General features: G+C 47.9%; 1 protein-coding gene across 1 annotated transcript in view; it reads left to right on the top strand.

The window, feature by feature from the left end:
- MYO18B (myosin XVIIIB) overlaps positions 1 to 22,596 on the top strand; it is a 254,335-nt gene that overhangs the window by 144,277 nt on the left and 87,462 nt on the right. Inside the window, 5 exon segments of the mRNA XM_047697085.1 lie at positions 383 to 506; positions 1,299 to 1,499; positions 5,242 to 5,352; positions 9,676 to 9,780; positions 16,261 to 16,413. Of these exon segments, the coding sequence (XP_047553041.1) occupies positions 383 to 506; positions 1,299 to 1,499; positions 5,242 to 5,352; positions 9,676 to 9,780; positions 16,261 to 16,413 (694 nt within the window).

Raw genomic sequence — 22,596 nt, 5'->3', positions numbered from 1 at the left:
TATATATGGGGAAACCCGATAGATGAGGTTTTTCTATCTTTCTGTATGTTCTTCTTTTCCTGTTATCTGTTCTATTATCTATTCTACCCTGGTTTTCACTTATGTATTTTATCGTGTTTTATACAAGTCTCTGTTATATTTGGAGAAGCTCTATCTGAGCCCTAAAAGTTGCCCTCTGACATTCTAGATTCCTCCTGCCCATCCACAACCTTAGATAAAAGCACTGAGTGCAAACTCTCATCTCTCTCTCCCTCCCTCTCTTTTTCTTTCTCTCTCTCGTGGTTGCCGATAAGTTCACTGCCTCTGTCCAGCCCTTGCCCGCCCCTCATGCCCCAGGGACCCCCCCCCCCACAATGCCATGACATGCCCTCTGCTTGAACAGGTTTGATATGCAGCTGGCCCAGGCCCTGGGGGAGTCTGTGTTTGAGAAGGGTCTTCGGGAGAAAGTGACCCAGGAGAACACCAGCATCCGGTGGGAACTAGGCCAGCTTCAGCAACAGCTGAAGGTAAGGGATGGGAAGGGCATGGAGCCCTCTAGGCTTTTAGTTGCTGGTTTCCAGGAAAACAGCCCCCTCTTTCACCCAAGGTAAATAGTGACAGGGAGAGAACCTTGGGGTGGGGTAGCAGGGGTAGGCTGGTCTGCCAGCCAGCTGGAGTCATGGGTTCCGGGGTGCCTTAAGACAACTGTCATTGAAAGAGTGATTGTCAGAGGATCTGAGCACTTTCAAGGTACCTACCTGGGAGATAGGAGAGGCTTGGGAAAGAATGAGTCCCTGTCACCTCATCCAGCGCCCTTTCCTATCTATGCAGGCTCCCGTGCAGAGGGATTTTATTAAAATATGACATGGGCACTTTATTCATTTGCTCCTTATCCTTATCCCTGCTACCCCCAAGAGAGAGCTCATCCTGGCATTCAGCAATTTCTTGATCTAGCCCCAAGTTCTTTGATCCTGGAGTTGACTTTCTAACCTGGATGAGTCATTTCTGGACACCTCGGCTCACTGCCCCAGTGTGGCATTCCTTGAGATGTCACTTGCCTCTCGGCAGATACACAGCTCACAAATGGGCAAACACTCCCTTTATGCGCTTTGAGGTCTAACTCTGGGGGCCGTGGCGTTGCTCCCCTACAAAGGCCCCCGCCCCTACTGGTGTGAGCTGTCCCAGGGAGCAGCCCTTGGTGTCCCACAGGAGCTCCTGCCGGAGTTTCCAGGCTGAGGTAGGGATGGCAAGTTGTCCCACGGTGGATGGGATGCATGATCACGTGACTCTGGATCTCCACCCCCCCTTGGTCTCTGCAGCAAAAGGAGCAGGAAACCTCGAAGCTGAAGCAGGAGGTGGAGACGCTGCAGGCCCAAAAGCGGGAGCTGTTGGGGTTGTCCTCCCTGGGGGAGAGCTGTGTCGCTGGCTTGAAGGAGAGGCTCTGGAAGCTGGAATCCAGCGCCCTTGAGCAACAGAAAATCCAAAACCAGCAAGAAAACACCATCAAGCAGCTGGAGCAGGTAGGAAAGCTCTGTCCTAGGCCCTGTCCCAGACTGGCTCCAGTGCAGAAGGGGGTTATTGAAATGCAATGCCAGCACCTTACCTCACTCAGCTGCTCCTTATTCTGCTGTGGTTCCCTATTAGCCCCGAAACCCTCTCAACCTCCAGGTCTGGCATCCAGAGCCTTCCTGATCTAGCCCACTCCTCCCATCCTGCCAGGGCCAGAAACCAATGTGATCCCCACTTCATAGATGTAGAAGCTGAGGCTTGGAAACACAGCGGGGGTGCCGGGGATTGGATCTGGAACACGCGCCCTCTGACTCCCATAGCACCTGCTACTTCCAGGAAGACTGGCACTCTCATCTTTGGGGAACAGAAAATCATTAATGGGAAGAAGGCAGGAATATCGACTACATTAATACCAGTGAAGTATCCAATGAAGATTTTCTTTGTGGGCTTATTTGTTGATGTGCCCGTTTCATGCCACAAAGAATTCGAAGCGGCTTATAGAACGTGTGCCTCCTAAAACAGAAAAATTATAAATAAAATGATCTAAGCTGGAAAAACACACTCAAATAGACACCAAAGAGGTTTGGGGATGGTGAATTAATATGCAGACACAGAAAGCATGTGATCTTATACCCTTAATGGGTTCAGCTCTAAACTTCCTGGTGGCCAGAGAGAAAAAGGAAATGTGAGTTTTGTGATGTTTGCTATCCCAAGGTAAAAAAACAAACCAGCTTTTCCTGAGGTTTAGCTGGAAAGAAATTTCTCATGTGGCATTTCATGAGTGGCAATGATTTCAAAGCGGTTGTATGGCGGAGACCCTCTTTTCGAGAAAATCTGACCAGGTAGCACGAATATGGAAAGCAGATGAACTCTGAGCAGCTCTGGTTCCATGGAGGGAGGGAGTGAGAAGGTGGGGGTGTCTGGTCTGGCTTCTCACTTACCCTCACTCCACTGGCAGGAAACCCATTAAGTACTGAGACCCGGGTGTGGCAGGCATGGAGGGACAGAGTCTGAAGCAGTTCAGAAAACCGAGTTCCTTTAACTCACTCAGCCTACAGGAATTTATTAAGTGCCTACTTTGCATCATGCAAGGTGTGGATGTTAAGAATTCAGGTGTAAACAAGACATGGGTTCCTGGGTGGCTCAGACAGTTAAGCATCTGACTGTTGATTTTGGCTTGGGGCATGGTCTCAGGGTTGTGAGATTGAGCCCTGGATCAGGCTCCATGCTCAGACTGGAACCTGGCTGGGAGTCTCTCTTTCTCCCTCTCCCTCTGCCCCTCCCCACCACTCTCTCTCTCTCAAAACAAAACAAAACAAGACAGATGTGCTTTCTGCCTTCTGGAAGTTTATAGTCATGTTGAGTATCAGGAGAAAGTTGAATTTGCGTATTCAGTCTTGGAAGCAGGATTGGGGGAACAATCAAGGAAGACTTCCTGGAGGAAGAGACATTTCCTGAAGGATGGGTCCAAGTTGGCACCGAGAAAGTTCCTTTCAGGAGGAAGAACCTGTGCCAAGGCCTTGGGGCAGGAAAGTCCTGTGGCATTCAAGGAGCTGGAATATGTTCACATTGACAAGGTGTCCTTAAGGCAGCTCAGTCTCTTTGACCTTAAGCAAGCCCTCTGTCTTCTCTAGACTTTGGTCTCGTCCTCCATATAGTGAAACTGGAGCCTTGCCCATCCCCTGGCTTCCCCCAGCTCCAGCTGGGAATCCACGGAGGCTCATGAAGGAGGTGAAATCTGTGTAGATTATTTTAAGGGACTTGGAGGATGGCACAGCTTGATAGCAACCTGAAGTCAAGAATAAAGCAAGGGCTTTGGAAAATTCTGTGAGTTCTTCAAGATACCACCAGGGGACCCCTCGGAACTCAGGAGCAGAAATGTACTCCTGTGACCTGAGAGACTCAAAAGTTAGTGTATCCTTCCTAATTTTCCATCCTTAGTGTACACAGAAGGCGAGGCTGACACAATGCTCGAATCTATCTTCAGCTTCACCCAGAACCTCGTGCCACATTGTACCCTTGTAGACATCTGGGAGATATTTATTGATCACAATACAGCACTTTTTCCAGGGAATTTTATGTTAACTCATATAAGGTGGACATAAATGGTATTGCAGATGTCAGGACTATCCAAGAGGCTCGAAAAAAAATGAAAAAGAAATATTATATTTACTGGCTTAAGCTCCTCGTTTTGGATTATCTTCCCATAACCTCTGTCATTTTAAAGGAGGCGAGGAAGGAGGTTGACATTTAAAGCGAGCTTACTTCATGCCAGGAACTGGAATAAGGGCTCTGTGCTACGTTATCCTTTTGCCTCTCCACCTCGGTCCTGCATGGTAGAGAATATTGTCAACATTTTATTTTATTTCATTTCATTTCATTTTATTAAAGATCTTATTTATTTATTTGACAGAGAGAGAGAGAGACAGCAAGAGAGGGAACACAAGCAGGGGGAGTGGGAGAGGGAGAAGCAGGCTTCCCACTGAGTAGGGAGCCCAATGCGGGGGTCGATCCCAGGACCCTGGGATTATGTCTTGACCAAAGGCAGATGCCTAACCGCTAAGCCATCCAGGCACCCCTATTGTCAACATTTTAAAAGACCAACACTGTTTTTGCAACTGAATTTCCACATGAGGGACAGCAATTGTAATCTTCTGAAGGTTTGGTGAGAGGCTCTGGGTGGTGTGGTAAGTGATCAAAAAGTTAGTTTCTACATTGTAACCCATCTGAGGTATAGAGTTCCAAATGCTGCACCATGACCAGGCATTAGAGTACAGATAAATGGAAGCTTGGAAGTGTAGATTCTTGGAGCCTGTACGCTGAAGATTCTGATCTGGTAGGTCTAAGGTGAAGCCCTGAAATAGAAATTTTTAAAAATTGCATTACTTAGGGCTAATATGCCACAGAATTTGAGAAGCAAGAGCTTGGGTCAGTCCCTCAATTACCAAGATCAAGAAAGGAACACCTTGAAGGGCAGCAAGAACCCATGACATCTGCTTCCAATTCTAGAACCTTCTATGCAACGTCACACAGTTTTAAACACTGTGCACTGTGGCTCTTTATAGGCTCTGAGCAAGTTTTGGAGGTTCTCATTTAAAAGACTTTTCTCCTTCATAGGCACACAGTTCTTAATTTTGTCTTCCAGGAAGTGAGGGGGCTGTCATTCCTGTCTGTTTTCAAAAGAGAATGTCTTATTTGTGTGCCAGGCAATGTGCTAGGTGTTTTATGTGGGCGATCTCATTGGATTCTCGTAAAAGCATCCTGAGATGGTCGTTTTCCACCAAGTAACCAGAGGCAAAGTGGATTGTCCAAGGTGACATTTTGGGCAAGTGATCTCCCTCTGCAGGGTTTCCTGTATTCATGAATAAACTTTTGTTCAACCTTCCATCCACCCACCTATCCATCTATCCATCCATCCATCCAAAAAACCTTCACCGAGGCTTGCTCCAGGGATGACACATCTGTTTCATGTTAAAAGGGTTGAGAAGGACCCTGAAGGAGTCTTCCATTGAAATTCAGTGGGAAAGAGTGTGATGGATTAGTGATGGCTTGTAATGACAGCAGGAAGGGATGTGGCAGTGCGTGGGCTATTTATCTATCATTTCTGACTTTCCCGGGCCCCTGGGGGATGACTTGGCTCACACTCTAGAAATGGCTCCCCACACTCTAGAAATGAAAAATGCAGGTGGGATACCCAGCTGACATGGTTTGTATGGGTCATCCTTATGAGCCTCTGCCCTTGCTGCTCCCCAGCTCCGCCAGCGGTTTGAGCTGGAGATCGAGCGGATGAAGCAGATGCACCAGAAGGACCGTGAGGACCAGGAGGAAGAGCTGGAAGATGTCCGCCAGTCCTGCCAGAAGCGGGTATGTGAACAGCACTATGGGCCCTGCCAGGCCCTGGTCTAGCACCTGGTCCTGGTGCCATCTTCCTTCGAGTGGGGTGGGGGGAGGGGTGGATTCTAGGGCCTGGGGATAGACCATTCCTGCAACCACTTAAGATCTTCACTGTCAGGGGTGCTAGAGCAGAATTACATATCTTTAATATGGTTCTAGAACTTCCAGAAGTCTCTGGAACTGTCAAGCATCATCACCCCAAGATTTCTGCCAAAAGCCCATAATGCCATGTGACTTTATACCTTGGGTGAGGACTTAAGGACTTACAGGTTTCAAGGAGGGGACTTGTTTCTTCTGGCTATTTCCTTTGCAAATCATTTCCTACACTTCATCCAAGCTTCTACAGACATTTCAAACAGTGGGTAAGAAAGCAATAAATCCTTGCAATCGTACCACCTAGAAACCATCATTATTACTATTTTAGAAGTCATTTCATAGCTTTCTGTCATTGTACACACACACACACATACATATTTATTGAGATATCGTTTTCCCTAAATGGGGTCATGCTTTCTTGAAGCCTGCTATTTTCACTCAGCGGTGTGTCCTGGGCCTCTTTCCGTGTCGGCAAACACAGATCTCACTTACTGAAGCTCACTGAAGAGCTTTAGAAGCAGTCCACCTTAGGCCCATGCTGTCATCTGTTCAACAAGTCTCCCATAGTCGGGCATTGAGGATTTTCGGATTTTCTGTTACTCTAACCAACGCTGAGATAAACATCCTTAGAGATGCATTGACTGATGTGAATAGAAGATGAATCTTTTAAGTGGAGTGGTTGGAAAGCTGTGGGTTATGGCTCAATGAACAGGCTTTCTCACTGGGGGATCCCTCCAGGTCCTTCATCGTCTGGTCTGCATTTGGATCCCAAGAAGGGGCAGAGGAGCATTTCTCAAAGCTGACTCCTATGATTGGCTCCCTCGGTGGTCTGTCTGGGGAAGACCTCTAGACTGTAGGGCTTGAGGGCCTGGGTGTTGGAATTCCCAGACTCTTGTTTTGGATCTCTGTCCTTCCACCTTAACAACTGTGCCATCTTGGGAAAGTGATTTAAAAACCTTTACTGCTACTGAAATCCATGCTAGCCCTTGATTCCTTGCTCTGTATCCAGTGCTGATCACTCGGAGCCAATGTATAAGACACATGAGAAAGCCCATGCTGCTACTTTAATCGGAATCATGGGGTCAAGTCACGCTTGGGTCAGGTCCCAAGATCATCAACTCCCAAGTGTGGGGCATTGGAGGAACCACATAACCTTGCTAAAGAGCTTCACTGTTCTCATCCATAAGATAAGATAGTGTGACTAAGGGCAGGGTCACAGTGAAGACTCAGGGAGATGTCAGATGGGGAAACAATGCACAGTTTGGTAAATGGAATCCTTGTTTGCTGGAAACTTACAAGTAATAGCAGATTTCCGGGCAGTGGGCCCTTCAGAAGAGCTAGTGAACCAGCGTGGTGGTTCCCTGGCTCCTGGGTGTGATTCATCCATCCAAGAGAAGGAGGGCATGCGGCCTTGGCACCCTACAGAGCCCACAGCTGGGCATCCTCCTGGGCACGACTGAAGGGCATCTTGGTGATTATCAGAACCTCGGCAGGAGATGGTGGTCTCACTGAGCACATCCTCAAGCAGATCTGACTGCTATAGTACCCTACCCTTGGAAAGAAAGGGTCAACAATTTTAGACTCATCCAGATCTGTGCGTCCCTGAGTTAAGTCTCTAGAACCTCCCTGAGGCTCTGTTTTCTCATCTGAGACATGGGAGCAATGATAGAAAATGTTCTAACTTCCTCTGCTATTGTAAAAGAACGGGCAGTAGCTTGTAAACTGTAAAGTGTTGGGAGTTATTGTAAATTATAAAGTGCTGGGAGTTTGCATCGAGGAGCCAGTTTCAGCTTTTTTTCTGTTCTCACATATCTGGGAGAAATGAATGGGATTCTTTGAACACCCAGTGGGCTCGGTGCACCCGGCTGGGTTCTTGATGTCCATCAGCTTCTTTGCTCCTCTGAAGAACACTGCGAGGTTTATGGTCTTGGTTCACAGATGAGGAAACCAGAGTTCAGAATGGTGAAGCCAGTGGCCCAAAGTTACCCAACTAGGAAGTAGCCAGGCTAGGACTTGAAGCTTAGGTCTGTCTCACTCCAAAGCCCAGTCTCTTACTAAAAATGCTAGATTTAATTTTTTTTTTCTTTTGCAAATGTTTAGACCATGGAAGGCCACTTTAGGAAGCACTGATAGAAGTCAGCCTTGGGCAATGCTACATCCTTGAGCTCTTCCTGCACACGAATTTGCCAAAGGCTCTGATAAGTCTTGCACCGAAGAACTGTTAGCCCCATGGTCCCACACTCCTAGCATGGACTTTCCTCCACCTACGTACCCATCATGCTTGTGAATACCATGGGGAGATGTCCTGCAGAACACACTCCAGAAAGCTTTGCCCGGCTGGATACAGAGTTTTTATTATTTTGTGTATTTTTCAAAATGTGTTTTAGCTTTGCCAGGCTGCACTTTAAAAGCAGATACAAGCAGAGGGCCTTGTGTCTCTCACTCTTAAAGTTTTGAAATGGACTTGCTTTCTACATAAGTGACCATCAATTACTACTTTGTTTGCCCTCCATGGGTCAAGAGATGGAAGCCCTCCATCCCTGCCCCATGTCCTCGTGTGAAGGTTGCACAACTGCTGGTGCATTCTAAAAGTGCCTCAAAGCATCATGAGTGCCTTGAGCTGAGGCCCTGATGAGGTGGAGATGTGACCCAGGCCCCCCCAAGGCTTTTCCATGGACAGATTTATAAAGGGAGAGAGCGAGGTCAGAGAAAGGTACTTTCTCCTGACGGCAGACACTCACGTGAACTTCATCTAGCAGCTGCTCTGCTCCATCTGTCTCTCACCATGGCAGGAAATCAATTGTTTTAATGACCTGGATGGGATTTGGGATGGCTCTCTGGGGTGGCAAAAGAGCCAGGGTCAAGAGATACAATGCCTGGGGTGCCTGGGTGGCTCAGTGGGTTGAGCCGCTGCCTTAGGCTCAGGTCATGATCCCAGGTCCTGGGTTTGAGCCCCACATCGGGCTTTCTGCTCAGCAGGGAGCTTGCTTCCTCCTCTCTCTCTGCCTGCCTCTCTGCCTACTTGTGATTTCTCTCTGTCAAATAAATAAATAAAATCTTTAAAAAAAAAAAAAAAAGAGATACAACGCCAACTGCTCTTGGCGGCAACCGACTTAGGAGAAGGGGCCTCAGATCGACGCTCAGACTCAGTTTGCCCCTCTGGGCAATAGGGTCATTGATACAGCATGGAAAGGGAGGACGAAGGGGTGGGCCAGGCAGCATACAGGTGAGAGGCTGGCGGGGAAGAGAGGGTGAAAAGTGGTTATGGTGGGATATTCACTTTAGCGGGGAACAGCTGCCTTTGCTGAGTGATGAGAGAAATCAGAGCCGTGAAAGGAGTTGCCCAGAGCCAAATGTCTTAGTCTGTTTGGACTGCTCTAACCGGGTATCACAGACCAGGGGCTGAAATGGCAAACATTCATTTCTCACCATTCTGGAGGTTGGGAAGTCCAAGATCAAGGTGTCAGCAGATTGGGCATCTGGTGAGGGTCCCCCTCCTGGCGTGCACACACCTGACTTCTTGCTGTATCCTCAGGTGGTGGAGAGAGACAGAAGAAGCAAGCTCTCTGTGATCTCTTCTTCTAAGGGCCCTGATCCCAGCACGGGGGCTCTACCCTCCGGACCTCACTTAAACCCCGTTATCTCCCAAAGCCTACATCTTCAGATAATACTACACAGGGGGTTAGAATTTCAACATAGGAATTTGGGAGAGATCTGAACATGTAATCCACAACACCAAGTAATGGCAAATGCAAACTTCTTCTTCTTCTTTTTTTAATGGATCCACAGTCTATTTGATAAAGAAGGTGGCTACATTTTAATACGTTGGTTATAATGTTGCCCAAAGCCTTAAAAAGTCAGAGTGCCAAGATTTGCAAATATCCAAGCAAGGTCATGGCATAGGAAGAAAACAACTGTTGGAGAATGGGTGGAGAACTGGGGCCGAGAGCTTCATGGTGAGTGGCAGGGGGCTCGCCATCACTGGCCAGCTCTGCCCATAGCTGTCAGGTTCCCAAGATTTTAGGCTCCTGAGTTCTCCAACAGAGACACCCCCCCCCCAACCGCTAGGACGTCCTTTGTGGAAAGGGGCTGCGAACTTCACATTCCCCCCTCCTCCAGATGGTCTCCCTGTCTTGTGGACTTTGTCCAGATGGAGCTCATTTCTCCTCTGTCTGTGTCTGCCCTTTGTGCCTGCAGCTCCGCCAGCTGGAAATGCAGCTGGAGCAAGAGTACGAGGAGAAGCAGATGGTCCTCCATGAGAAGCAGGATTTGGAAGGCTTGATTGGAACCCTCTGTGATCAGGTAAGAGGGAAGCACCAGCAGGTGTTTGAGAGAACACTCCCTGCCTCCAGGCCTTGTTCAGAGAGATGGGTTGGAGGAGGGAGGACAGCTCAGTAAGTCTTCAGGAAGAGCCAGAGGCCAGTCAGTTCAGCCAGCCTCCACCTGCTCCTCCAAGTGTCCTCTGGCCCATCGATTCTGGCCCTGTCCACCCTCACTGGCTCTTCAAAGGAGACTTTCTGGGGGTCCACACACAGCAGCGTTCTTGGAAGGACCAGGAGAATAAACAGAGTATGCCAAGCCAGAAGGAACAGACGAGATCGCCTTGCCTTCAGCAGCTGTTGGGGAGGAAGGGAGGGTAAGCAGCCCTTGCTTTAAGGAGGTGAATGTGAATGGCAACTATGTTCACAGCTGTGAGAACAAGACTGTTGCTAGAGGCAACCAGGCTCAGAGTCAAGTAAATGGGGCTTGAGACCCTAGCTGGGGCCCCTTGTGTCTACATGGCTTTGGGTGAGCTAGTGAACCACTCTGAGTTACTCGAGGGCAGAGACCTGTGGGAAGGTTGCCATGGCCGTATCCCAAGGTTCTCAACTGTGGCACTGTGGACATTTCAAGCCACACCATCCTTTGTTGTAGGGAGGCAGTCTCATGCTCCCTGGGATGCTGAACAGCATCTCTGGCCTCCCCCTACTAAATGCCAGCAGCATACCGTCCCCCTTTCATTGTGACAACCAGAAATGTCTATAGCCACGACCGAATGTCCCTTGAGCACAAAAATCAACCTTCCCCTTTGAAAAAAAAAAAAAAATCTACAGCTGTAAATAAAGCAACCAGCAGACAGCAGAGCCTAGTGCCAGCTCCTGATTTCCCAGGTGGGAGGAATCACTCCTCCATCGCCCAAATATTCCTTACCCTGCCTGAGCTGCCACTGCATAAAACCCCACCACCAGAGAGAGATGCCTGTGGCTTCTGTGATTTCTTTTAAAGTATCACAGGAGTGTGTTTTAAGGTCTTTTCTTAATGGGCATACACAGTTGTTTAACTAGCAATGATCTCGCTGTCTATCAGCAGAGTTACTCATGTTAAGCACAGAGAAATGTGGGCCCCTCTTCAAACCAGGACTTAGACATAGGTGCTCAATATGGATCTTTTTAAAGATTTTATTTATTTATTTGGCATTGAGAGAGAGACCGCACAAGCAGGGGGAACAGGAAGGGGGAAGCAGTCTCCCCACTGAGCGAGGAGCCCAACACAGGGCTTGATCCCAGAACCCTGGGATCATAACCTGAGCCAAAGGCAGATGCTTAACCAACTGAGCCACCCAGGTGCCCCTGAATTTTTTTAATTGATTAAGTGAGTGAATCCTAGAGCAGGACCACGGTAGCATTGAGTGTCAGGGTTGGAAGCTGAAGGAATCCACAGGAAAGCTTTGTCATCTTCCTGCTCTGAATTTTCTAGTGTCTCAGCCAAGCAAACCAGGCCATTGGGTGCAGAACCATTGGGGATCTTTCTTTAAAATTAATGCAGAGCCCAGACCAATATTTGGTTCTAGAACAATAGCGGCCAGTCGTTGGGCGAAAGAGGCGTTCTGTTCAGCATGGCCCACTGGAGGAAACAAAGCAGGTAATCCAGAAAGGTTTTTATAGATGTTGCTGAAATGAAACATTTTTTGTGGAAACAGAAGGTGACTTGAAATGAATAAAATGCTAATTTTATGTTAGTCACCAAGCTGGAACCTTTAAATAAATGATCACATTTGGTAGTTTTTAATGTTTTATTAAGACATTTGCCAAACACATGGAAAAGTAGAATGAATAATATAACTGATGCTTATGCACCAAGCACCCAGGGTTCCCATAAATTAAAAATTTGCTATATCAGATTCAGATATTTTTGAGGAAAGAAAACACACTTCAAAAACAGTTGGCAGCTCCTTGGTTCCCATTCCTATCGCTCCCACTCCTCCCCCCTTCCTTCTTCCTTGCTTCCCAGAGGAGACTATCATCCTGTGATTGGAGCGTGGGATTCCCCGGCATAAGTATTTGAACTTGAAACACATAAAGTAAACATGATTCTGCAATTTACTTTGTTGCCTTCTGTATCGTGTTTGGAGACCAGTCCAAGTTAATACATGGAGCTCTTATTCATTCATCTTAACTGCTACACAATATTCTTTTTATTTTTAATCACATTCTTCTGCTGGTGGTTATTTAGTTGTTTCTGTTCTAAGACACAAAACTGCCATGCCTATTTTTATGTATGTCTCACTGGGCACATGGGCAAGAGTTTCTCCAGGGGCATGTATATATTTTGAGATTATGTTTTTAGGTGAAGCTAAGTTTGTTATTGTTTTATTTCCTTGGTAGATTGTTCCTTTGAGTGTGATATGGTCCCTCTTTTCTCCATGAATGATTTTTGCCTTATTTTATTTTGCTTGGTGTCTTTTAGTTAGTTTGGCTGCAAGACCTTTATTTATTTATTTATTTATTTTTAAAGATTTTATTGATTTATTTGGGAGAGTGAGGGAGTGTAGACACATAAGAGGAGGAAGGGGCAGAGGGAGAAGCAGACTTCCTCCTGAGCAGGGAGCCCCAACATGGTTCTTGATCTCCCAACCCTGAGATCATGACCTGAGCCAAAGGCAGGAACTTAACCCACTGAGCCACCCAGGAGCCCCTGGTAAGACTTTTTAAAATTCTTTCATGTCCAACATTTCCAAGTGTGTGTGTGTGTGTGTGTGTGTGTGTGTGAATATGGTTTGTTAATTCAGTGTTTTAGCCTCAGACTTTTTATAGGAGAATCTAATTCATTTACATTTATTGGAATGGCTGATATACATAAAATTATTTCTATTTTCTTATTTTGCATTTAATATTTGTTGGCTTATTGTCCCCTTTCTTTGCTGCTGCTTTTATTCCTCTCTTGCTATTGAAGTTTTTTTTTAAGATATCAAAGATTTTATTTATTTAGTTAGTTATTAGAGAGAACACAACCTGGGGGAGGAGCAGAGGTAGAGAGAGAGAGAATTTCAAGAAAACTCTGCACTGAGTATGGAGCCCAACATGGGGCTTGATCCCACAACCCTGAGATCGTGACCGAGCTGAAACCAAGTCAGATGCTTAACCAACAGAGCCACCCAGGGGTCCCATAGATACCTATTTAATTGTCATGTTTTCTAACATACTGTATTTGATTTTTACAATTCTGTGGGAAAGGCATTATTAGTTCCTTTTTATAAATGATAGAATTGAGGCTCAAAAGCTAAAGCAAATTGCTCAAGATCATATAGCTTGTTAGTGGCCTATGCGGGTTTGAAATGGAGTCTGTATTATTTGATAGCCTGTATTTGTAAGCACTATGCTGCTTAAAAATGGTTAAGGTCCAGTTAATTAGAATCAACCCTTTGTTGAACATGTTGATTTTTTTCAGAATATTCCCCATTCTCTCCCTCAGTCTCAGTCTCCTCATCTAGAAAGTGGTTGCTTAGCCCTGCCTGCGTTTCCAGATTGTATTTTTAAAGTTTTCAGAGAGATCCTTGACAACAGACATTTAATAAGTGCCCCAGACAATTTGGCTTTATGATAAATGGTGAAACAGCTGAGATTTGAATATAGTTTCCCACAACAACACTAAACATCATTTAGATTTATTGGTTAATTATTCACCAGCTTTATCCAAATTTGAATCTTTGTGCTACAGAATGCAAACTTGCAAAATGACATTTATTTCCCATTAACCTAATGAGCTCTCCCTCTCTCTTTCCTTTTTTGCCCTACTCTCTTGTAACAATTCATTATGAAGGGGAGGGCGACTTGTATGACATTTTTGTTGTGAGTTCTGTTTGCAAAGATCCCTCTGGAAAGGAGATAGGGTGCCAGCATTTTCAGGGTCTTCCTGGTAGTCGGTTGTAGTATCTGAGCTGTGGTCAATGCTAACATCAAAGGATGTCCCTGATGCCAACCTGCCCCGCAGAGAATGAATGCTCTTTATACTCTGGGATGTGTAAAGAGAAAGAACAGATAAAAAATAAGAGAGATGCTGAGTACACTGATTGAAAGCAGAATCTGGGCTCAAATTAGTGAATCAGGATTCATGTTCCCCTAGGCACTATGGTGTAATGGTTAGAAACTTTGCATTTTAAGGCTGAGCTGCCCAGGTTCAAATCCTTGCTGCATAACCACACCATCACCTTAAGTAGGCCACTTACTCTATGTCAAGTTCACCAGCTGTGCCTCCATTTTCCTGAGACATTACATAAGAATCCCACCTAGATCACAAGACATGAGCTGGCCCCAGGTAACTTCTCTTGCTCTGTGACCTGCCCCACCTCCATGTTTTATGCCCTCATCCTCATCACTGGAACCAGAGATACAAGACTTTCTCAGCCTTCTTTTTTTGCTCTTGGCCTGGCTTCTTCTTGAAATGCCCTTCCCGTACCTCACTGGGCTCCCACTTACCCAAGACTCTTTCTGATCCCATCCGATCCTGAGCTGGCTGGCAATCCCCTGTGCTTGCACAATGCCTTCCCTTAAATTAAAGAACAAAACTGACCTCTTTTATCATCCATTCCACTGAAATGACCTCTTTCTGGTCAGGATAGTCGGATTCCTACCCAAACTCTGCCACTTCCTAGAGGTGGGATCTTGGGCCAATTACTTGTCCCTCTGCAGTCTTCTGCTCCATCATCTGTAAAATGGGAACAGCAACACTATACGTCACACATTCTTCAAGAGGACCAAACGTGTTACCTCCCGTAAAGGGTTTAGAGTGGTGTCTGACACTTAGAAAGCTCTCTGTAAATGTAAGCTATTTCTGCTTTTATAAAGGCAATAAAAATAATAATAATGTCTATCCTTAAGAGATTGTCACAGGAGTTAAATGCAATAACATGTGACAAAGGGCCGGGCACAATGCCCAGTTCTGATCTTAGCTCAGCAGGTAAGATTATATTTTATGTGCATGCATGTGTGTGTATGTGTGTGTAATGTATACACACACACACACACACACACACACACACACACATGTATTAGACCAGCATTTAAAACTTAAAGAAACACACCTCAGGACAAAGAGGCTGGATTTGAAGAACCAACTCATTTTTCAAAGATTTCAAAATCGGGAGCAGAGAAATAGGAATGCAAAATCTAGTGGAGTGCATTCTAGGTCATCAGACAATACTCATAATTCTCTATATTTGTAAAGCGTTTGACAGCATACAAAGTGCTCTCTGATCCATTATCGTGCCTGATCCTTGTCTTATCTCAACATGGAGGATAGTTTATTTATTTATTTATTGCCTTATTTTTATAGACGAGGAATGTGGGGTTCAGAGGGGTGGCATGATCCAACCCACTGCCAGCAAATGATGAGCCAGGGTTTAAAACCTGGGCTACCCTGTTCCAAACCCCACCTTCTTCCTAGAATATTCCAGGGGCATTGTGACCATCCCAGGAAATGGTTCTGGAGAGGTGCGGGTATCCAGGTGTATAGAAATTGGGTCCCATGGCTGACATACCTACACTGCATTTTCTGGAAAACTACCCCCTCTTTTTCTTCCGGTCTCCTGAGGGGCTCTTTCCGAGTTTCGGAGATGCTCAGGGCTTTAGCATCAGCGTCATTTCCAGGGGAGAGGGCGGCCTGTCACTTCTCTGTGTCGGGCTTCTGGGTGGTCCTGCACCTGCCTCTGTTCATCTCAGCCCCTAGGAGTTGTCACCCTCCTGGCACCCAGGATGCGGCTTCTGCAGGAGCAACGAGACAGCTGCCCACTTGGAGGGTCTACACGTCCAGGGTTCTGGGTGAAGGAAGGTGCTCTCTTTTGGGTAACACCCCTCTGCAGAAAATGACCTTGTGCCTTAACTTGGCAAAGGAGACCCGCTCAAGGGACAGAAAAACTTGATTTAGACCTCTAAAAGAAGCCTGGCTCTTTTTAAAATACTGAGTACTTAATGAGGTGCAACATATATGTGGGGAAGGACAGTGTACTGCACTATACAGCTCAGGGACTCTGGGACGCAGCACCCACAGAAATGGCAGGCAAACCCCCTCGGGAGCTCTCTGGCCCTATCCACTCTCAGCCCTGGCAGGGTAACTGCTGTCCTCACTTCTGTCACCAGAGGGCCTCACCTGACCTGTGGGTTCTGACAAGGCAAGGAGAAGCCATACTGACGACTTGGGGGCCCAAGATGAGACCCAGTGAATTTGGACGTTTCCAGGCTGGGAAAACATTGATGAGCCCAGCTCATATTCGTGGGCCTTTACTGTGAGTGAGGCATTCTGCTAAACACCAGCTTAATTCCCATAGCAGCCCCGTGTACCTGATGCCATTCCCATTTTGCAGATGTGGAAACTGAGGCTTGGGCAGGAGAAGGGTCTTGTCCAAGGTCCCACGGTGTGAGAGGCAGAGGCAGGATTTGAACCCAGGGGAAGCTTGGTTCCGGAGAACTTGGACCCTGTCCACTGCTCTGCAGTCTTAGCTCACAAGAGCCTTCCCTTGGCTTCCAGATTGGCCATCGAGACTTTGACGTGGAGAAGCGTCTTCGGAGGGACCTCAAGAGGACACATGCGCTCTTGGCAGATGTGCAGCTTCTTCTGGGGAACATGGAGGACAGCAAGACTTCAGTCAGCAAAGAGGAGCTGGAGAAAGTGCACAGCCAGGTAGGGGTCGTGGGGGCCCCTTAGGGCCAGGCTTGGGAGGATGCTGTAGCCGGGCAGGGGGGACGATGGCTCTTGGTGTGGCCGCAACACCAACGTTCACAGACCTGCATGGAGATGGGGGACACTGAGGGGCTGGGCGGGTCACACGGAGGTGGTAGATGAGGAGGAGGGGATCTATAAATGACTGTCAAGTCCAGTTCCCTTCCTCAGGATTGAGGCAGAATGCATCTCAAGGACGTGGGCAGACCAGAGGCCTGGAGCAGAATGGCTGGGTGCACTGCACGAGTGTGCGTGCGTGCGTGCGTGTCTCTGTGTGCATGCATGTGGGGCTGCCTAGGCTGTGTAGGAAACAACCAGTCATCGTACTATTAAAGCAAGAGCTCAAACAACCAGCACCACCACCAGCGCCGATTAGAATGGTAATGATGTTGATCTCTGGCTGTCACCTTCTGGAGCACCCACCGTGTCCCACTTAGGCTATACTGGGTGGCCCATAGAGTTCTCCAGAGAGCATCTCCTTTCCCCAAGGGAGGTGGCAAAGAGGGGAGGAGACCCATCCAAAGTCACACAGCTAGAAAGTGCCAGAGCAAGGATTCCAACTCAGGGCTCCACCCTCCCCGGCTGCTTCAGAGGAGGAAGGGAAGCAGATGAGCGGTGAGGCCAGGCAGACACCAAGGACCTCAGGAGGTAGGATGGGCTCGGGCTGTGCCAAGTACAGACAGCATGGCCCAAGGTGGCAGGTGTTGAGAGATGTGAGTGGGTCAGAACCCACAGTGGCGTGGAGGGACTTGGGGAGCGAGGTCCTAGAGTGGGGACTCAGGACTTGCTACCCGTCCCCACAGGAAGCTGGAAACAATGCAGGGAAGCTCAGAGCCCCACTGGGGACACTGTGCCCATGCGTTTGGTGTTACTTCTAACCCATGCCTCCTGCAGATGAAACCATGTGCGCCCAAGCCAGGTGTGGGGCAACAGAAGGCATTTCCTGCTGCCTTTAGCACCTCACTTTCTCAGAGTGTTGCCCTCCCTTCTTCCTCCTCCTCTGGCCTTCTCTCACATGGCCTCAGCCCTTCCACATGGCTGTGCCTGTGTATCTTCACAGAGATTACCCCAGAAGCTCTGATGGGTTACCTGTAGTTTTTGGACTCTAAGGCAAGACTATACTTCCTGATAGCAAGACTATGCTTTATGCGTGTCAGTGATGCCTGTTCAGTCCACAGCGTGTAATAAATACTGAATAAATGCCTGTCTGTCGAATTCAGTGGGCTCATTCCCCTAATGAGGAAATGAAGGAACAGAGAGGGTAAAAGGTTTGCCCAAGGTCACACAGCCAGTGAAGGCAAAGCTGGGCCTTGAACCTGTATTTCCTGACTCCAGAACCAGTGCTTTTCTCTCTTCCTTCTGGAGCTAATGAGGGTCAGCGGGTTCCCGGGAAGGCAGTGGGAGGCAGCAGTCTAGAAACTAGATCTAGGGCGCCTGGGTGGCTCAGTGGGTTAAGCCTCTGCCTTCAGCTCAGGTCATGATCTCAGGGTCCTGGGATCGAGGCCCGCATCGGGCTCTCTACTCAGCGGGGAGCCTGCTTTCTCCTCTCTCTCTATGCCTGCCTCTCTGCATCCTTGTGATCTCTCTCTGTTTCAAATAAATAAATAAAATCTTAAAAAAAAAAAAGAAACTAGATCTAGAGCCTTCTTCACTTCCTGTCTCTGGTGTCCATTTCCTGTCTATAAAAATGAAAGGTTTCAGGTTTTCAGAAATTATAGGCTATGGGAGAAGCCCTGCCTCCACCTTTTTCCCTAAACTAAATTCTAGGTTTGATTCAGATTTCATGAGTTTCTCCATTAGCTCATTTTCCTGTTCCAAGATCCATAGGGCATGCCCCTGTATCTGCTTGTCCTGTCTTGTCTCCCCAGTCTCCTCTGTCTAGGACAGTTTCCCAGTCCTACCTTGCTTTTCATGACCTTGACAGTTTTGAGAAATACCGGCCAGGTATCCTGAAAGTGTCCCCCCCAGTCTGGGTTTGTGTGGAGCATTTCTCATGACTAGACTAGACTGGAGGGTTTTTGGAGCAAATACCCCAGAGGCTCACTTGAGGGTCTCTTCTGTCTCCCTCACTCTGATTTTCCTTTGTTTAGCAGCCACACTCTGCTAGGATGACCAACCATCTTGGCTTATCCTTGATGGTCCTGGTTTTAGGGCTGAAAGTACCTGGACAAACCCAGACAGTTGATAACTCTGCTATCTTCATGGCCACGTCAGGAAACTAGAATCACCTAGGCTTCCGTGCGTCCCCTCACTCCATCCTCATACCCTCTCCTATGTGCCCATTTTATAGATGGGGAAATCTTGTTGAGAGCTGGAAAGCGACATGCCCAAGGCAGCGACAGCAGCTAAGTGGCAGAGCTGGGATTCATATCCAGGGCTCACAATTATAATTGTAGGATCTAAGGTTTCTTTTGCCTGTCTGGTCGGCTGTCCTCCTGGATGGAAGACCCTTAGCCTTTTGACTTGCCTCACGTGGGCAGAGATATCGGAGTCCCTGGTCAGGGGCCAGGCCTCTTGGATTCATGAAGCCCCTTTTCTCTTCCTGCCTCCCCACGAATATTCCGAGTACCACAGCCTCCCAGCCTCCCCCTCCCTCCAGGTGATTGTTCTTGAAAAGGAACCATGATGGTTTTGTTCCTCCTTCTTCCTTTTTTAAGTATTCATGAGAAACCTCCCTCTGTAGGGTTAAAATGTGTGTTCTTGAAAAATAGTGGTATTTAATGAAGGCGCTTCCAGCTGAATCAAAGAGCTTCATTCTTCTGAAAGTCCTTCTTCCCCATCTCTGCATCCGGCTCCTATCAAAGGGAATTCACAGCCTTGGCTTTCTGTTGCTGTTGTCATGGAAATCGTTATAAGGATGGGATCGCGTGGACCAGAGGTCAGGGTACAGTTGCTTTGGCTCCCAGCACACATGTCCCGGATGCCGGAGTCAGAGCTAATCAAATAAAGCGGTGATGACATTGGGCATCACTCTGTTTCCTCTCCCTGGGATGGTATTTGTCCTTTACCTGAAGTCTCTGAGGACAGAGGCAGACAGAGGAGACAGGAGGGGAAAGAGAGAGGGAGCTAACTCTGGGGCTGAGTGTGCTGCAAGTTCTGGGTCTGGCACTGAGCAACTTCATTCATACATCCCTTCATTCCTTCTTTCTTTCCTTCCTTCCTTCCTTCATGACTTAATGAGGCACCTACTGTGTGTCAGGTGATAGGCTTCATCCAGGTATATAATGGTTAGTCAGACACCCTCCTTCATGAAACTTACATCTTTTTTTAAAAGATTTTATTTATTTACTTGACAGAGAGAGAGAGAGAGCGAGCGAGCATGAGCGCAGGCACAAGCAGAGGGAGCAGCAGGGAGAGGGAGAGGGAGAAGCAGCCTCCCAGCTGAGCAAGAAGCCCGATACGGGGCTCGATCCCAGGACCCTGCAATCATGACCTGAGCCAAAGGCAGACGCTTCATTGACTGAGCCACTCAGGCATCCCAGAACTTATATCTGATGGCAAAGAAGACAAGCAAACAATGATACAAATAAGTAGGAACATCCCACACCTTCATATGGGCATTAAAGGCAATAAACAAGGTTCTGGAATAGGGACTTGCAAAGGATTTCTCCTAGCCTGGATGGTCAGCTAAGCCACCCTGGGAGAAGGAGAAGCAGGTGGGGATTTTATTTCAAATGAATTGCTGGTTAGCGGGAGGACGCAGCAGAGCATAGGACAGAAGCACGTGGAGACAAGGGAGTGATGCCTCCTGACAAGGTATTGCTGGAATATCAAGTGTGGGAGGGTAGGAGCAAGGAGGGTGATGCTGGCAGCTGGCTTAGGAATGGTTTGGCAATGGGGAGCCACGGAGAGTTACGAAGCAGAGATGAGTGTGGTCGGAAGTGCTTATAAGACGTGGCAGGATTTCAGGTCCCAGCTGAAGCCCTGAGGTACCCCATGCCAGGCTGAACCAGCAGCACGGGAGAGTTCCCTTAGACAGAGAATCTTCCAGAATCTCTGGATGTTGCCCTTACGGACAGGCATCCTCTCTGTCCATTGTCCCACCATCTAGAACCCCAAGGTAATCATTTACCTCATTCCACCCAGTTTCCCTCCATTGGGAGACTTGGGTATCTCAGATAACACCTGCAGGTTAAGACCCTGTAATAAAACATGGAAGCCTTCTGGAGGCAAGGTAGACCGTCTTCAAATCCTGCCTCCACGACCTGGTTAGCTGTGTGATTTTGAGCAAATCACCCTACCTTGCGGCCTCCTTTGCCTCCCCCCAAAAAAGGGGCATGATAGAAAGAACACTAGATCACAGATTTGAAAGAATTCTCTCAATTAAAAACTCGAAGACAATGATTTTTAAATTGGCGAGCTCCCCATGGGCTCCCATGTCCCTGTCACAGATGTTGGCCGCTGGAAGACGGGTTTCTGGGCACACAGTTTTATCAGACCTTGCAGATCAGGTAGGCAAGGCGACGTGTGGGGTGGTTCTGGTGACACCTGTTCTCTAGGAGCCAATTACTAATTAATTCCCATGGAATGTTTCCACTGGAAACAAACTAATCTGGAGACAGAAGCAATCCCAACCACGAAGATCTATAATTGAGATAACCGCAGAGCATAAATAACATCTGCGAGAAGCAGATGCTGGCACCTGACTCCGACGGGACCGTGGAGGAGGCTGTTTTCTCCAGGGTGGCAGTGGCTTTTTTTTCCCCCTTCATTTGATTCATGCCTCTGACCTTTGTCTCTTTCCCAAAAGAAATATGGTATTTGCTTTATTGTTAAATGGAGACCCCTCCCACCCCTGCCAGCTCTCAAATTTACTTACTTCAAGCTGGGACTATGTTCACATTTTTTCTGTGGAACACAAAGCTATCAACAAGTACCCCGAAATAGCTCTTCAGTCATCCTCTCTCCTCTCCTGCCCCCTTATCAGCCACCTCCCCCGCGGAGCTCTCCTTGGGGTTCTGTCCTGCCTGCTGGCCTCTGGCCTTGTCCATGCCATCTTACTGCCATCTGATCTTTGGAGAGAGAATTCAGGTCGGGGGACAGACAATGAGAGAGTAAGAATCCCAAGCAGCCTCCAAGCCCAGCATGGATCCCACATCCCTGAGATCATGACCTGAGCCAAAATTAAGAGTTGGATGCTCAACCAACTGAGTCACCCAGGTGTCCCCACAGAGAGAATTTTTAAAATTTATGTATAGTCTTGGCTCTTTAAGTTCAGAATCTACTAGTGGCTTCCCATTGCCCTCAGAATCCAGGGCAGGTTCCTCAATGTGGCCTTTTTTTATGGTGGCAGAGCCTGACTTCCATGCTCCCGATGCTTCTGACCAGCTGCTAAGGGACAGCTTGGGGTCCCTCACACCCGTCCCACCTTTCCCACCTTTGTCTATGCTGTGTCCTCTTGCCTCTCCCCTCTGAAAACTCTTTGCCTGCTGAAGATCTAGTTCTCTTCTTAGCTTGGGTTGGGGCATCATCCCTGGGAGCCATCTCTGACCCTTGCAGGGCTGGGTTAGAGCCCACCTCCCTTCTTTCATGGTCTCCAGGGTTTAGGTCTAGAATAGCACACATCAGTCTCTCACAATCACTGCCTTTGCTTGCCTGGGTCCCCCATTGACCTTCCAGCTCCTTTAAAGGCAAGGGCAGGACTAAGTACAAATACCAAGAAACTTGTCCAAAGTCACGAAGGTAGTAAGAGATGAAGGCAGGAGTTGAACCCACAGACTTTACCAGCTGGGAGTTCAGCACGTGCTACCACAGACCGCGAATGTGTCTCCTGTTGGCCCTCTGCCCCCTCTGGGCCCTCACATCCCTTTGGAAAGCCCTGATGCTCCTGTAGGCCTTTCCACTGGGGGTTTCAGGCTCAGCTTCTGTGTTCCTTCCTGTGGACCCACGGGCCTGGTGTGTTGTCTACATGATGAACTCCCAGCCATGGTCAGGCAACAACCCGAGCTCCCGTTGCTGGTGTGCAGAAGACTGATAGCCCTTGACTCTTCCCTGGTGCCTTTCGTTGGGATGTTTGTCACCACGTGTCACGCGTGCTTCCACGAGACATTGAAAATAATGAATCCGCTCTGGGAAGATGACTCTGATGGGAGCCTTTTATGTGAGTGAGCACCTTTGGAATGCTTCTCCCCAGCCAGGAACCAC

The sequence above is a fragment of the Lutra lutra genome, chromosome 12 (genome assembly GCF_902655055.1).
Source record: "Lutra lutra chromosome 12, mLutLut1.2, whole genome shotgun sequence".
Classification (NCBI taxonomy): Eukaryota; Metazoa; Chordata; class Mammalia; order Carnivora; family Mustelidae; genus Lutra; species Lutra lutra.
This window is presented reverse-complemented; position numbering and strand designations above follow the sequence as displayed.